This window comes from Squalius cephalus (assembly GCF_949319135.1).
Source record: "Squalius cephalus genome assembly, chromosome: 14".
NCBI lineage: Eukaryota > Metazoa > Chordata > Actinopteri > Cypriniformes > Leuciscidae > Squalius > Squalius cephalus.
This window is the reverse complement of record NC_137135.1, coordinates 37,563,688-37,578,687: the sequence shown is the minus strand read 5'-3', so window position 1 is coordinate 37,578,687 and position 15,000 is coordinate 37,563,688. Positions and strand designations below refer to the sequence as shown.

The 15,000-nt window shown below is 43.1% G+C and overlaps 2 protein-coding genes across 6 annotated transcripts in view; both read right to left on the bottom strand.

Moving 5' to 3' along the window:
- Positions 1 to 11,343, bottom strand: part of clnk (cytokine dependent hematopoietic cell linker) — a 27,035-nt gene extending 15,692 nt beyond the window's left edge. The window contains exons 1-2 of one of the 5 annotated variants that reach the window (XM_079893347.1): positions 11,126 to 11,343; positions 2,609 to 2,780 (exon numbers count right to left, since the gene is read on the bottom strand). The gene's annotated coding sequence lies outside the window, so the exon portion shown is untranslated. Of the gene's footprint in view, positions 907 to 1,297; positions 1,375 to 2,608; positions 3,011 to 11,125 lie in introns of those variants that run through there. The other 4 variants (XM_079893350.1, XM_079893348.1, XM_079893346.1 and 1 more) reach the window with 4 other exon arrangements.
- Positions 11,344 to 11,702: 359 nt separating this feature from the next.
- Positions 11,703 to 15,000, bottom strand: part of hs3st1 (heparan sulfate (glucosamine) 3-O-sulfotransferase 1) — a 4,748-nt gene continuing 1,450 nt past the window's right edge. Inside the window, exon 2 of the mRNA XM_079893356.1 lies at positions 11,703 to 14,152. Coding sequence (XP_079749482.1) covers positions 13,263 to 14,117 — 855 coding nt within the window. The 5' untranslated portion in view covers positions 14,118 to 14,152 and the 3' untranslated portion in view covers positions 11,703 to 13,262. The remainder of the gene's footprint in view (positions 14,153 to 15,000) is intronic.

Genomic DNA, 15,000 nt, shown 5'->3' with positions numbered 1-15,000 from the left:
CTTCACATGTCAAACTCAGTGATGTTTAGACGTGCCATTAAATTCAAAGTTCAAATGTAGCCTTTCTTTTTATAACTGGCACCAAAATATGTTTATTATATTAGATCTCTGAAACAACATGCATGCTTAAAAGTTCATTCTTCCGGCATTACTTACAATTTATCATTTATTTGTAGTTTTTAGTGTATTTGTATGTGTTGTGTCGTGTGACCTGATGTGACCTACACAACCTGAGCTCATTTACATTAATACAGCTCGAATCTCCTCACAATCCTTATTTGGCAAATAATGTCTTACACTGAAAAAAATTTGGAGTAGGATTTACTTGAAAAAAGCTAGGCAACTTTTTCCACTCAGAAAATGCTAGTAAATTTACAAAGATTTGCCAAGTAAAAACCTAAACATATTTATCAGTAGCTTTAATTAGAAATCTTTAAGTTAAATTTACTTGGAATTAATGAAATATGGAATTAAGTCAACTTTACTTAACCTAGTTAAGTGAAAGTAACAAAGAAAATAAGTAATTTTAACTTGGCTAGTAAAAGGTTGATTAATATCGATTTAGTTGAAATTTCCTTTGCATTACATTTCACTCAAACAATAATATTGAATTATACCAGTCATTTATAGTATGTGCTTTACTTAGATTATCTAAGTAATTTATACTACTTCATGTCAGATGTTAAAGGTCATGTGAATGCAAAGACCTCAATACTTGGTAGACAATACACAATGACGGTAACATTTGATGGATCATTTTTGTTTGAATGTGTCATTTTGAGCAGAAAATTTACTCGAAATGTCACAAAATGGCAAGTTACTAATCCTGACAACAAAAGCAATGATAAAACAGTGTAAATACAGCTGGAAAACAGTGAAAAATGAACCTCATTAATTATTCAAGGTCCAGTGCATGATGGGAACCCCAGTATCAGAAAAGTTGAGTAATTTTTACTTAATTTTATTGAGTTGATATTTACGCTTTCATTTCTACTCGCTTGAATTAAGTACTGATATGGAATTTACTTAGTTTTTTAAATTCTTGCCTGAACTAACTTTTTCATGTAAATTACATTGGGTTTTTTTCAGTAGTATTTACTTCACCAAAAAATCATTTTTTACAGTGTATGATGAATCTACTTTCATAGAAATTGGTCATTCTATCTACTACTACACCATATGATTCCACAAGTGTAAATTAAATATATCAAATCAATAATGAATTTCTTGTATAGGCTATCGTCTCTCAACTAATCAGGATGTTGTTGAAAAAAAAAGAAGAGAAGAAGCTGATTACCTAGAAAAGAGCAAAAACTTTTTTTCACGGCAAATAATACACTGGAAAGGCCCGTTGACGCGACGCGATCCTGTCTTTCCCGGAAGTTGCGCATGCGCGTTTAAGCGCAAATATAGCGGGACGTCCGTGTAATGGCGGCGACGCGTCCGTAGACAACATCGATTAAAGTAGGTTTAGTTTGCTTTGCTTTTAGGTGTTTATTAATTATTGTTGCAATTAGCTATCACAACTTATTGAGCAACTCAAATATCCAAGTTGTCACTTAATACAACTTCACATTATAAATCAGCACAAACACTTTTTTAAAGTGATATCGCTCCCTTTATAATAGAGTTGTTTACACTGGTATTACACTGTGAAACACTCTGAAATATGATTATAACGTGTGAAGTGATTGCTAAGAATTTCAGCCCTTTTAACTTAAAAATAAACCGAAGGCCCGAAGAGTAATAGAACAGAAACATCCGCATTTTATTCAGTATCTTATTTCATTCTTACTGTGATCAACAAATGTGTTTCATCTAAACCTGTCAATCACAGTGTAATGCTATAATATACTCTACAAAATAATGATGTTCTTCCTCAGTGTTTCTGTCTCGTTCTCAAATCAAGATACATTTACTGTAGAATCAGCAACATTTTGATAAAATATTTATTAAACAAGACTTTCTATCAGTCATTTTGCTCCTCCAGTAAATGTATCTTGATTTAAGACCGTTTAGATATTGAAATACCGAAACACTGAGGAAGATCATATTTAAGTGTGTGTTTCGAGCCGAATCTGTTCACATCCATCATCTCCCGCTTTATATGAATATGTGGAGTGATTACCTAGAAAAGCACTTCTTCTGATTTTAATAATCAGTGATTTCTCAGACATAAACTCCTGCAGTGATTTGAGTTTTTCGATCCATCCACACTGAGCGACACATGAACTGTACTCTTACTGTACATCAGCTCATTTCTGCACTTATAGAAACACAGAAACGCATCTAACGTCACTGTGATCTGAAATCATTTATGATTGACAGTTCGCTGTTTCTGTCTTCTGAACACACTCTTACTGTGAAGAACATCTCAGTGAGTTTTAGTGAGAAGATTCTGTGGATGTTAAACACCGATGCCGATAAAGAAGCTTTATTTTTAAGAGTGTAAGCAAGTTGAACATTTATATCCGTCATAAATCAGGTTCTTGATTCTGATGCTGTTCTTCTGATAATCTTGAATATATTCCACACTTTTGGAGAAGTTTGTGATCAGACTTTGATTAAATTGTCAAAACTTTCATAGCGGCTCTGAAAAACATCTTACCTTCATCTGGTGAGTTGCGGGAAGAGTCAGCCGAGCTCCAGCGGTGTGTGTGTGTGTGTGTGTGTGAGTGATTGACAGCCCCCCTCGGAGAGTGCTCGACTCACTTCCTGTCTGAGATTAACATCAGCCAATCCTCTGATGATCCTCACACACACACACACACACACACTCGCTTGATACGAGAAGCCACACAGGAAGTGATCATTTCCTTCTGATCTATTTCTTGAAACACACACACACTGTGACCACACACACACACTCACTCAAACATCACATACAAACACACACACACACACTCACTCAAACATCACATACAAACACACACACATACCCTCATACACACATCACATACAAACACATACATACACACTCACTCTCTCTCTCTCTCTCTCTCTCTCTCTCACACACACACACACGGCTGAATGTATCAGTAACTCTGGTAATTTCTTCTCATGTTAGTGGTTTAACATCCGTGATGTTTGTGGTTCTGCTGTTGAATGATGTCACACAAATAAACCTGAACGATCCGACAACATCCCGATCTAAACTCAGTTCATCCGCTAAACCGGTTTGAGCGAGTCTGTGTCTCAGAGTCGTTCGCCTAATTTGGGGTTTCGGGTTAAAAATGACCCGCCATTTAAAATCTCATTAGTCTCCATTATGCGATACGATCACCAAATATTAAATTCAGTCTATACGGTTCTCTCGATAGGGAAGACGTTAATGATCATTTCTGCACAGCTGATGACATCATTCAGTGTATCGGTGACTTTATGACACAACCTGTTCATGTGGACAGAAATCAAACTAAAGCAAAGAAATAACGTGTGTACGGGATCAAACGTGAGTGTTTGAGGAGTCCAGGCTCTGCTCATCTCTCGGCCTGACCCCTGCACTGCTCTTCTGGACTTCCATCATGAGCTGCTAACCCTCCACAGATGATCCAGAGCGCTGCAGCTCGTCTCGTCTCCAACACGTCACTCCCTCCCTCATCCGGAACGCAGAATCCCTGACCACATTCAGAAGACAACGGAAAACCCTTCTCTTCCGGGAGCACTTAAACTCATGAAGAAAATAATTCTCTCCTTTTCCCTTAATCCTCGCTTATCCAGCTCCTGCTCCTCTGAGCACTGTGTGTGTGTGTGTGTGTGTGTGTGTGTGTGTGTTGAGCACTGTGTGTGTGTGTGTGTGTGTGTGTGTTGAGCACTGTGTGTGTTGAGGACTGTGTGTGTGTTGAGCACTGTGTGTGTGTTGAGCACTGTGTGTGTGTGTGTGTGTGTGTGTGTGTGTGTTGAGCACTGTGTGTGTTGAGGACTGTGTGTGTGTTGAGCACTGTGTGTGTGTGTGTGTGTGTGTGTGTTGAGCTCTGTGTGTGTGTGTTGAGCACTGTGTGTGTGTGTGTGTGTTGAGCCCTGTGTGTGTTGAGCACTGTGTGTGTGTGTGTGTGTGTGTGTGTGTGTGTGTGTGTGTGTGTGTGTGTTGAGCACTGTGTGTGTGTTGAGCACTGTGTGTGTGTTGAGCACTGTGTGTGTTGAGGACTGTGTGTGTGTTGAGGACTGTGTGTGTGTGTGTGTGTGTGTTGAGCACTGTGTGTGTGTGTGTGTGTGTGTGTTGAGCACTGTGTGTGTTGAGGACTGTGTGTGTGTTGAGCACTGTGTGTGTGTGTGTGTGTGTGTGTGTGTGTTGAGCACTGTGTGTGTTGAGGACTGTGTGTGTGTGTGTGTGTGTGTGTGTGTGTTGAGCACTGTGTGTGTTGAGGACTGTGTGTGTGTTGAGCACTGTGTGTGTGTGTGTGTGTGTGTTGAGCACTGTGTGTGTGTGTGTGTGTGTGTGTGTGTTGAGCACTGTGTGTGTTGAGGACTGTGTGTGTGTTGAGCACTGTGTGTGTGTTGAGCACTGTGTGTGTGTGTGTGTGTGTGTGTGTTGAGCACTGTGTGTGTGTTGAGCACTGTGTGTGTGTGTGTGTGTGTGTGTGTGTGTTGAGCTCTGTGTGTGTGTGTTGAGCACTGTGTGTGTGTGTGTGTGTGTTGAGCACTGTGTGTGTGTTGAGCACTGTGTGTGTGTGTGTGTGTGTGTGTGTGTTGAGCTCTGTGTGTGTGTGTTGAGCACTGTGTGTGTGTGTGTGTGTGTGTGTTGAGCCCTGTGTGTGTTGAGCACTGTGTGTGTGTGTGTGTGTGTGTGTGTGTGTTGAGCACTGTGTGTGTGTTGAGCACTGTGTGTGTGTGTGTGTGTGTTGAGCACTGTGTGTGTTGAGGACTGTGTGTGTGTGTGTGTGTGTTGAGCACTGTGTGTGTGTGTGTGTGTGTGTGTGTGTGTGTGTGTGTGTTGAGCACTGTGTGTGTGTTGAGCACTGTGTGTGTGTGTGTGTTGAGCACTGTGTGTGTTGAGGACTGTGTGTGTGTTGAGCACTGTGTGTGTGTGTGTGTTGAGCACTGTGTGTGTGTGTGTGTGTTGAGCACTGTGTGTGTGTGTGTGTGTGTGTGTGTGTGTGTGTGTGTGTGTGTGTGTGTGTTGAGCACTGTGTGTGTGTGTGTGTTGAGCACTGTGTGTGTTGAGGACTGTGTGTGTGTGTGTGTGTTGAGCACTGTGTGTGTGTGTGTGTGTGTGTGTGTGTGTGTGTGTGTGTGTGTGTGTTGAGCACTGTGTGTGTGTTGAGCACTGTGTGTGTGTGTGTGTTGAGCACTGTGTGTGTTGAGGACTGTGTGTGTGTTGAGCACTGTGTGTGTGTGTGTGTGTTGAGCACTGTGTGTGTGTGTGTGTGTGTGTGTGTGTGTTGAGCACTGTGTGTGTGTGTGTGTGTTGAAATGTAAGTGTTTGAGTGATAGAGCAGGCTATTTCTGTCGTCTCCACTCCTTTCGAGCATTTGATAGTTGACTGTGTTGGTCCTTTGCCCCGGTCTAAGACTGGTCACCAATACCTTCTAACCGTCATGTGCCAGACTACTCGTTATCCTGCTGCTTATCCGTTAAGGTCCATCACTACCAAATCTGTCTTGAAGGCCCTCACTAATTTCATGTCAACCTTCGGAATTCCCAAAGTTATTCAATCCGATCAGGGTTCGAACTTCATGTCAAAACAGTTCTCAAAAGCCCTGTGTCAACTTCGAGTAAACCACAATATTTCTAGTGCCTATCATCCGCAGAGTCAAGGAGTTCTTGAGAGGTTTCACCAAACCCTGAAGTCCCTTTTGAGGTCATATTGTGTGGAACTCGATGCGGATTGGAAGAAGGTCTGCCGTGGATGTTATTAGCGATACGTGAGGTAATCCAAGAGAGTCTTGGGTTTAGCCCAAATGAATTAGTGTTCGGACATGTAGTGCGAGGACCTACGGCTGTGTTAGCTGAGGAGTGGCGAACGTCTAAACCTTCTGAAAACATTTCAGATTATGTGAGTGGATTCCGGCGTAGACTGTATGAGGCACGAGCTCTCGCTAAAAAGAAGTTGAGTAAATCTCAAATAAAAATGCAACAACATTTTGACAGAAAAGCTAAGCTGAGAGAGTTTCAGGTGGGTGATCAAGTACTGGCTTTGCTGCCTCTACCTGCCAACCCATTTCAGGCTAAATTTACAGGCCCCTACTGTGTAGCTAAACGTCTTTCCGATAATAATTATCTGTTGAATACTCCTGACCGGAGGAAAAAAGTACAAGTCTGTCACAGTAACCTGTTGAAATTGTATATAGCTCCTGTTCGTTCTGTTACTGTTAATGTGGTCAACTCTTGTGACTCTTTTCCAGAATCGTCTCCTCTCTTTTGCAGCACGAGTGGGGATTCGTTAGAGAATGCTGATGAGGATGAGAGTTTCCTTTCTCGAGAAAAGGTCGACGGGCGACTTAAAAACTCTGAGATTCTTCTTAACCTGTCCTCTCATCTTTCCTATTTGACTGAGAAGGAGAGGAGTGATGTCACTGAGTTGGTGATGTCATTTCCTTCTCTTTTCCTTGACGTTCCCGGTCGCACTTCTGTCATCGAACATGATATCGACGTAGGAACCTCGAGTCCAGTTAAACCGAACGCCTATCGAGTCAATCCTTTCAAAAGAGATTTGCTGAAACAAGAGGTGCACTATCTGCTTGCTCATAATCTGGCTGAATCTAGTTTCAGTTCGTGGAGTTCCCCTTGTGTTTTAGTGAATAAACCTGATGGCTCATATCGATTCTGCACAGATTATCGAAAACTTAACTCTGTGACAAAGCCGGACTGTTTCCCTTTACCTCGAGTTGATGACTGCGTCGATCATGTTGGCTCTGCCCGTTACGTCAGTAAATTCGACCTCTTGAAGGGGTATTGGCAGGTGCCTTTGACTAGTCGCGCGAAGGAATTATCCGCCTTCGTTACGCCTGATGCCTTCCTGCAGTATACGGTGATGCCTTCCTGCAGTATACGGTGATGCCTTCCTGCAGTATACGGTGATGCCTTCCTGCAGTATACGGTGATGCCTTCCTGCAGTATACGGTGATGCCTTCCTGCAGTATACGGTGATGCCTTCCTGCAGTATACGGTGATGCCTTCCTGCAGTATACGGTGATGCCTTCCTGCAGTATACGGTGATGCCTTCCTGCAGTATACGGTGATGCCTTCCTGCAGTATACGGTGATATTTTCGGAGTTCGAAATGCACCCGCGACGTTCCAGCGACTCGTAAACCGTATACTGTATGCAAGGGCGCTGTAAAGGGGTGGAAGGTTAGGACGATTCTAAGGGCCCAGGCTGATTTAGGGCCCATAAGAGCAGACCCCCTTTTTCTTTTCTTATTTCTTTTATCTTTTTTATACATATATTAAATGTGCTAGGGCCCCTCATGCACTAAATGTGTATTTTGTCCGTTTTGACCATAGATTTAATATTTAAAAAACAAATAATGTATTTACTGTTTCAGTCACACCCCTCCCCCTTACAATGGTTAATTCCACCTGCGCTGTCCGAGCTACGATCGCTAGTGTAACGTCTACTTGCTATGATGCAGCGCAGACAGTGACACACGCAGGCATGTCACATCAAAAGTTAGGGCATCAAAAAAGGAAAGGAAAGAGAAGACAGAGAACGCCGAAGTCGATAGTATGTCACACAGTTTTTCAAAAAGAAAGGTATCTTGCCCTATTCCTGTATTCCAAAACTTTCAGAGTTACTTATTTTTGTTGCTACATGACCTGCTTTTATCTAGCTAGCTTAGTAAAATAATTACTGAATTATGATTTACATCCAACAATAATAACATCTCTGGGTTATCATGTCTCTACACCATAGACTGTAAAAAATAGCTCTACACGGATTCAGCGGCTGCTGCACACCCACGTCCTCCTTCTCCCCCCGTGAGAAATTCGCGTCCGATATTTTAGCACGTTAAAAAATAAATACAACCTCACGTTATGTCAATCACACTTGCACACTGCCTCCGAAACTTTCGTCCGTCAAAAAAAAAAAAAAAAAAAAAAAATCGGATCGGGTTCGATTTTCTGCGTTTTTCGCATCCGTAACAAGGGATGGTGTTTTGACAGTTTAGAGCCACAGAATGACGGATACGAAAAAACGCATGGGAAAATTTCGGATTCAGTGTGCAAGGACTCAGCTGAACAAGGTGAGCCTGAGCGCGAAACTTCACGAAGATTGAAGCCTCTCAACACGTCTTATCTACTGTGTTCGCCACATGATAACTTTACAAAACACGCTTCAAAAATCACAAAATCAGTTTGCCGTGTGTGTCGTGTGTTCTGTGAAGTGACAGTGCTGCTGCTACGATCGATTATGTCAAACTTGACGTTCTTAATATGAATAAAATGCCCCAGAAAAAAAATAATATAAAAAAACGAATAAAACATGTGTCTGTAGTAACCATTGGCTATAAGGAGTTTACAAAATAGATATTTTAATATTTTATATTATGAAAACTAAATAGGCCAATAGAAATAATATGGTTATTACGTGTGTTTGACTTATAAGTCAAATTTGTATAAATACAAATTTTTTTTTCTTGTTTTTGTAGGCTTTGTACTCATCTTTAGACATTTTAACTACGCAATGTGCTAAGTATCTTTTTTAAAGTATACAGGGCATGTTTATTGGGTTAAATTTTATCTGTAAAAAATGTAGGGGGCCCAGAAATTTTGGTTTCCATAGGGCCCAGAGTTTCTGGCGGCACCCCTGACTGTATGGAATGCCCGGATGTGAGGCATATCTTGATGACGTCGTGCTGTATAGTTCCTCCTGGTCTGAACATCTTAACCAGATTAAAGAACTCTTTTCTCGTTTAGCAAAGGCTAATCTTACGTTAATCTCGCTAAGTCTGAGTTCGCGAAGGCAACCGTTGCCTATTTGGGTAAGGTAGTGGGGAATGGTTGTGTAAAGCCCATTGAGACTAAGGTTGAAGCCATTTGTAACTTTCCAGCTCCCACCACTCGTCGTGAATTGCGACGGTTTCTCGGCATGGTGGGATATTATCGGAATTTTTGCGAGAATTTTGCTAGTGTAGTTTCAGCTCTCACCGACACAGTCCGAAAGTGCCTTTTTGGTGGTCTGAGACATGTCAGCAGGCTTTCGAAAACTGTAAGGCTTTGCTGGCATGGGCCCCTGTTTTGACAGCTCCGAATTTTGAAAAGTCTTTTAGTCTTGCAATTGATGCGAGTGCTTGCGGTGCGGGCGCTGTTCTCTTGCAGGAGGATTCGAACCAGGTTCAACATCCTGTAAGTTACTTTTCTAAGAAATTAAATCGACATCAACAGGTTTATTCCACTATTGAGAAGGAAGCTCTTGCCCTAGTGTTGGCCGTACAGCATTTCGAGGTATATCTAGGGTCAATTGCTGCACCGATTATCATTTATACGGATCATAATCCTTTGGTCTTCTTGAATCGGATGAGGAATCGAAATCAACGACTTATGCGATGGAGTCTCATTTTACAACCTTTCCATCTCGAGATTAAACATATCAGAGGAAAAGATAACGTTATAGCTGACACACTTTCTAGAGCGTAACATTTCTGTGTTGTCCGTTTCTTTTTCTGTGCATCTCTAGGGCCCAGAGGTGTTGAAGACTGAAGAGACGACGACGTTCTTCTGGACCACCAGAACTTTTATTGTGTTCGTTCTGGGTAGTGTTTGACTGTCTTTTCTTTGTTGTTTTTTTTAGATTCGTTGCCGAATCTTTTTTGAGGAGGGAGGTGTTACGACCCTGCGTTTTACTTGCTCGCCTGCTGGTGGCGTTGTTCTTCCATGAGAGCGCAGGAGATCGCACACACCTGTTCACCACTTAATCAAGGAGAGGATAAAACATCGGCCTCCACCACTCCTCTTCACTTCGTCCAGGGGATCGACACCCTCTGGAGAAGTCACTTGTTGCGAACCTTTATCTTGTCTACAGCCCATACCAACCTTTTCTCCTCCCCATCTGGATTATGATTTTTGAAATCTTGCAAGTCATTATTTTAGTGTACTTGTATCCTTTATGTACGGTCGAAACGAGCTGGCCGTAACAGTTGAGCACTGTGTGTGTGTGTGTTGAGCACTGTGTGTGTGTGTGTGTTGAGCACTGTGTGTGTGTGTGTGTGTGTGTTGAGCACTGTGTGTGTGTAAATGTAAGTGTTTGAGTGATAGACGAGTGTGTGCTTGAACAGATGTTCCAGTAAATGCAGTGTGTGTCGTGCTGAATCATGGGATACGCTGGGGGAAGTGTGTGTGTCCTGACCGATCCCGATGACAAACACCAGCAGGAAAACCACATTCATACACAGCAGATGATGACAGTGTGTGTGTGTGTGTGTGTGTGTGTGTGTGTGTGTGTGAGTCTGAGCATGATCAGTTAAACACACACACACTCACACACAACCAGTTACACACACACACACACACACACACACACACACACACACACACACTTACACATGACCAGTTACACACACACACACACACATGACCAGTTACACACACTTACACATGACCAGTTACACACACTCACACACACACGACCAGTTACACACACTCACACACACACACACACACACACACACACACACATGACCAGTTACACACACACACACACACACACACACACACACACTTACACATGACCAGTTACACACACACGACCAGTTACACACACTCACACTTACACATGACCAGTTACACACACACACACACACTCACACTTACACATGACCAGTTACACACACACACACACACACACACACACACACACACGCTCACACACACACACATACTCTCTCTCACACACATCACACACACACACACACACACACACACACACACACACACACACACAATGGTAACTCTGTGAGCTTCACACTGAATGAGTTCATAGACAGTGAATCATGAAAACATCCAGATCTGATTCATCTGGGCCGATCACAGAACAGGCCACACACACACACACACACATCACACACACACACACACATCACACACACATACATCACACACACACACACACACTCAAAATAAAAAACATCATGAAATCTGAAGACTCGACTGAAGAACTGTTGCACAATCACTGAGAAACAAACTAACCTGATCAGTCCTGCCGACACACACTCCATTACACTGACGAGCAGGGTTCAACACACACTCACTCTCTCTCTCTCTCTCTCACACACACACACACTTTCTCTCTCTCTCTCTCACACACACACACACACACACACTCTCTCTCTCACACACACACACACACTCTCTCTCACACACACAAACACACACACTTTCTCTCTCTCTCTCTCTCTCTCTCTCTCTCTCTCTCTCTCTCACACACACACACACACACACACTTTCTCTATCTCTCTCTCTCTCTCTCTCTCTCTCTCACACACACACTTTCTCTATCTCTCTCTCTCTCTCTCACACACACACACACACACACACACAGATAACAGTGCAGAACTGTGTGTTGTTCTCGAGTTACAGTACTCCTCGTGTTCCTCAGTAACGGCCGGTAATGATTACAGACGCAGAACTCAAACTCTCCACTCTTCAGTCTCTGCACACAAATATGATCAGAATTTCCTAGACCAACACATACACACACACACGCTCACACACACACACACACATACACATTCCAGCAAAACACAGAAAACCACAGTACACCAGATCATAGCAAAAATAACTTTATTAATGAACAATTCCTTCATATAAAACATGTAATAAACAGAACAGATCATGTGATGAAATGAGAGGAACATTTCTGTCATTCTGACTAAATAATATTAAGACACACATTCAACAAATTAGCAGCAGTGAAAACTGTATACTGGTCATTATTATATTAAAGCATAGTTTTATATCACATGCATATGTCCATATCTCTGAATACACGTTTGCTAACGGCTCTGAGACGCTGGAGCCGCGCGACACCGACACACTCGAATCGTGATGTTCCTCCTCAGAGTTTCGGCTCGTTCTCCAGCTCTGATACACACACACTCTCACATCACACACAGTTACTGGAGACGCAAACATGAAGATATTGAAGAAGAAACAAGATGCCATTGGCAGATATGTGTTCCAGTTTTAAACACAGTTTTCATTAAACAGGTCTTAAAGGATTAGTTCACTTTCAAAACATGTTCTGCTGATAGTTTACTCCCCCCGATGTCATCCAAGATGTCCACGTCTTTCTGTCTTCAGGAGAAAAGAAATCAAGGTTTTTGAGGAAAACACTCCAGGACTTTTCTCCATATAATGGACTTCAGTGGCAGCCGACTATCCCAGTGTTCACAGAAGGCATTCATCTCAGTGCAGCTTCACAGTCTCCACACGATCCCAGCCGAGGAATAAGAGTCTCATCCAGCGAAACCATCAGCCATTTACTAAATAAAGAATATATATATACTTTTAACCACAAATGCCCGTCGTGTGCCATCTCTGAGATGCGGCACTCATTACATCATCACGCTGGAAAGGTCACGTGTCTCGTCATCTGTCTGAGTTATGAGTCTGTGTTCTCCGGTTCAGAAAGGGCGAATAATTTATTATTATTTTAATTTTTTTCCTGACCGTGATGACGCAATGAGTGCCGCATCTCAGAGATGGTACAGGACGGGCATTTGTGGTTAAAAAGTATATATATATTTATTTTTAGAAAATGACGTTTCGCTGGATAAGACTCTTATTCCTGGACTGGGATCGTGTCGAGACTGAAGCTGCACTGAGATGGACGAGCCTTCAAACCGCTGGCTGCCACTGAAGCCCATTATATGGAGAAAAATCCTGGAGTGTTTTCCTCAAAAACCTTGATTTCCTTTCGACTGAAGACAGAAAGACGTGGATATCTTGGATGACATCGGGGAGAGTGAATTATCAACAAACATTGTTTTGAAAGTGAACTAATCCTTCAATATCTTCAGTCATGCTTCTGCTTCTCCAGTAAATGCATCTTGATTTAAGAATGTTTATATATTAGCGCCGGAAAACGAGACGGAAACACTGAGGAAGAGCATCATTACTGCAGTGAACGATTCAAAATCTCTTCAGCATTAAAAAAATATAATGATGTGTTTTACCTCTGAAACACATTGAACTGGCGTCAAGTTCCAGTTATCCAGGAGTGCGACTGGTGGAGTAACTCAGTTCTTCAGCTTATATAGACTGACCTCTGTCCAGACTGGCCGACGGCAGCACGAGCTGCGTGAAGATTAGAGAGAAGAGCGCCTCACTTCCAGTCGAACGTCTGTCCGGCGAGCTGGAAGAACTTCAGGTTGGGCTCGTGGAAGTACTGGTGGAGTCTGCGCAGGATCTGGGGCTCGAGGCGCGGGTGCTTGCGTCCCTTGGAGCGGTGAAGGCATCGCTCGCGCCGGCGCTCGCGCAGACAGTAGAAGCCCTTGGTCTGGTTGAAGTAGAAGTTGGAGGCGTTGATCTGCGGCTCCAGCTGGAGGAACTCCTCCACCTTCCTCATCTCCGCCAGCGGGTCGCGGATCAGCGCGTCTCCGTCCACCAGGTGCAGGCGAGCCCGGGGGAACACGGCGAGCCAGCGCTCGAGGTGAACGTGGTACAGGCTTCGGTTCAGCGCTTTGTAGTCCAGGTTGAGTTCGCCGTCGCGCATTAGCAGCGACTCCAGCGACTCCTGGCGTTTGCGCTTCTCCAGGCGGTTGTGGAAGAGCTGTGTGTAATCCGACAGCAGGCGCTCCGTCGGCTCGCGCACGATTAGCATTAGCCGCACGTCGGGAAGGGTTTGCAGGACTCGCTCGGGGACGCGGCTGGAGGTGAAGTACGCCGGCGTCTTCTCCACCGTTAGCTGACCCGGCCGCGCGCGCGGCATCTGAGACACGTACCAGTCCGCGCCGCGCTGGAAGTGACTGTCCCAGTCGAAGAAGTGAACCTCGTTCTGCGCGGCCACGACCTCGCTGTGGAGGCTTAGCATCTCGATGAGCGCGCGCGTGCCGCCCTTCTTCACGCCGATGATGATGACGTCGGGGAGGCGGGGCGTGGCGTCGGGCGGGGGGGCGGAGCCTCGCGGTGAGACGAACGACAGGAAAACACACAGCAGAGCGAAGACGACGGCAGCCATCTTCAGGCGGACAGCAGACACACACTCACGCGCCTCTGAGGAGACACACACACACTGCATGTTTATATGTCAACATTAGTGCATGTGAGAGAGATGATAGTACAAGCTCTCGTGTCTTAGTCAAACTCATCATCAATTATGAATTTTAGGAAATCTGGCACATCATATGCTAGGGATGCACAATATATCGGCCACCATATCGGTATCGGCCGATTTATGTTCGTTTTTACTGTTAGCGTTATCGGCCTGATGAGAAACTTTGGCCGATATATTAAAGCTGATTAATGATGCATTATTTCCTTCAGCTGAGACGCTTCAGATGTTCAACATGAGGGTTTGAAATATCACTGGAATCACTTTAAAAAAAGAAAATACAATTCAGTGCAACATCAACAAGTCATATCGGCTACATAACACTATGAGAACATTATGATTGTGTGTTTGGGACGTGGCTTTTAATAGTGAGACTGTTGTTTTTGTAATCAGGCTCTCAAACATTATATAAAAATTTGGATTTAGATTTATCGGCCAATATATCGGTTATCGGCTTTAAAATATAAAGAATTATCAGTATCGGCCAGAATGTTCATATCGGAGCATCGCCATCATATACAGAGCCTGTCTTTCAGATTAAAACATGTGCATTCAGTGAAATAATACTTTATTAACACCTCGTATTATTATGGAAACTCATTTTGCCACAAAGTCAACCTTTTGTAAACCATTTATTAAAAGTCAAAATTCTGCCTTAAAAATTTCATAATTATCAAAAAGTCATGAAATAGAAAGTAATAATATCAATATTTTAGTTTTTAAATCTAAGAATTATGACTTAGTATACAATAATTGTGACTTTTCATGCCATAATTAAGATTTACCAAAG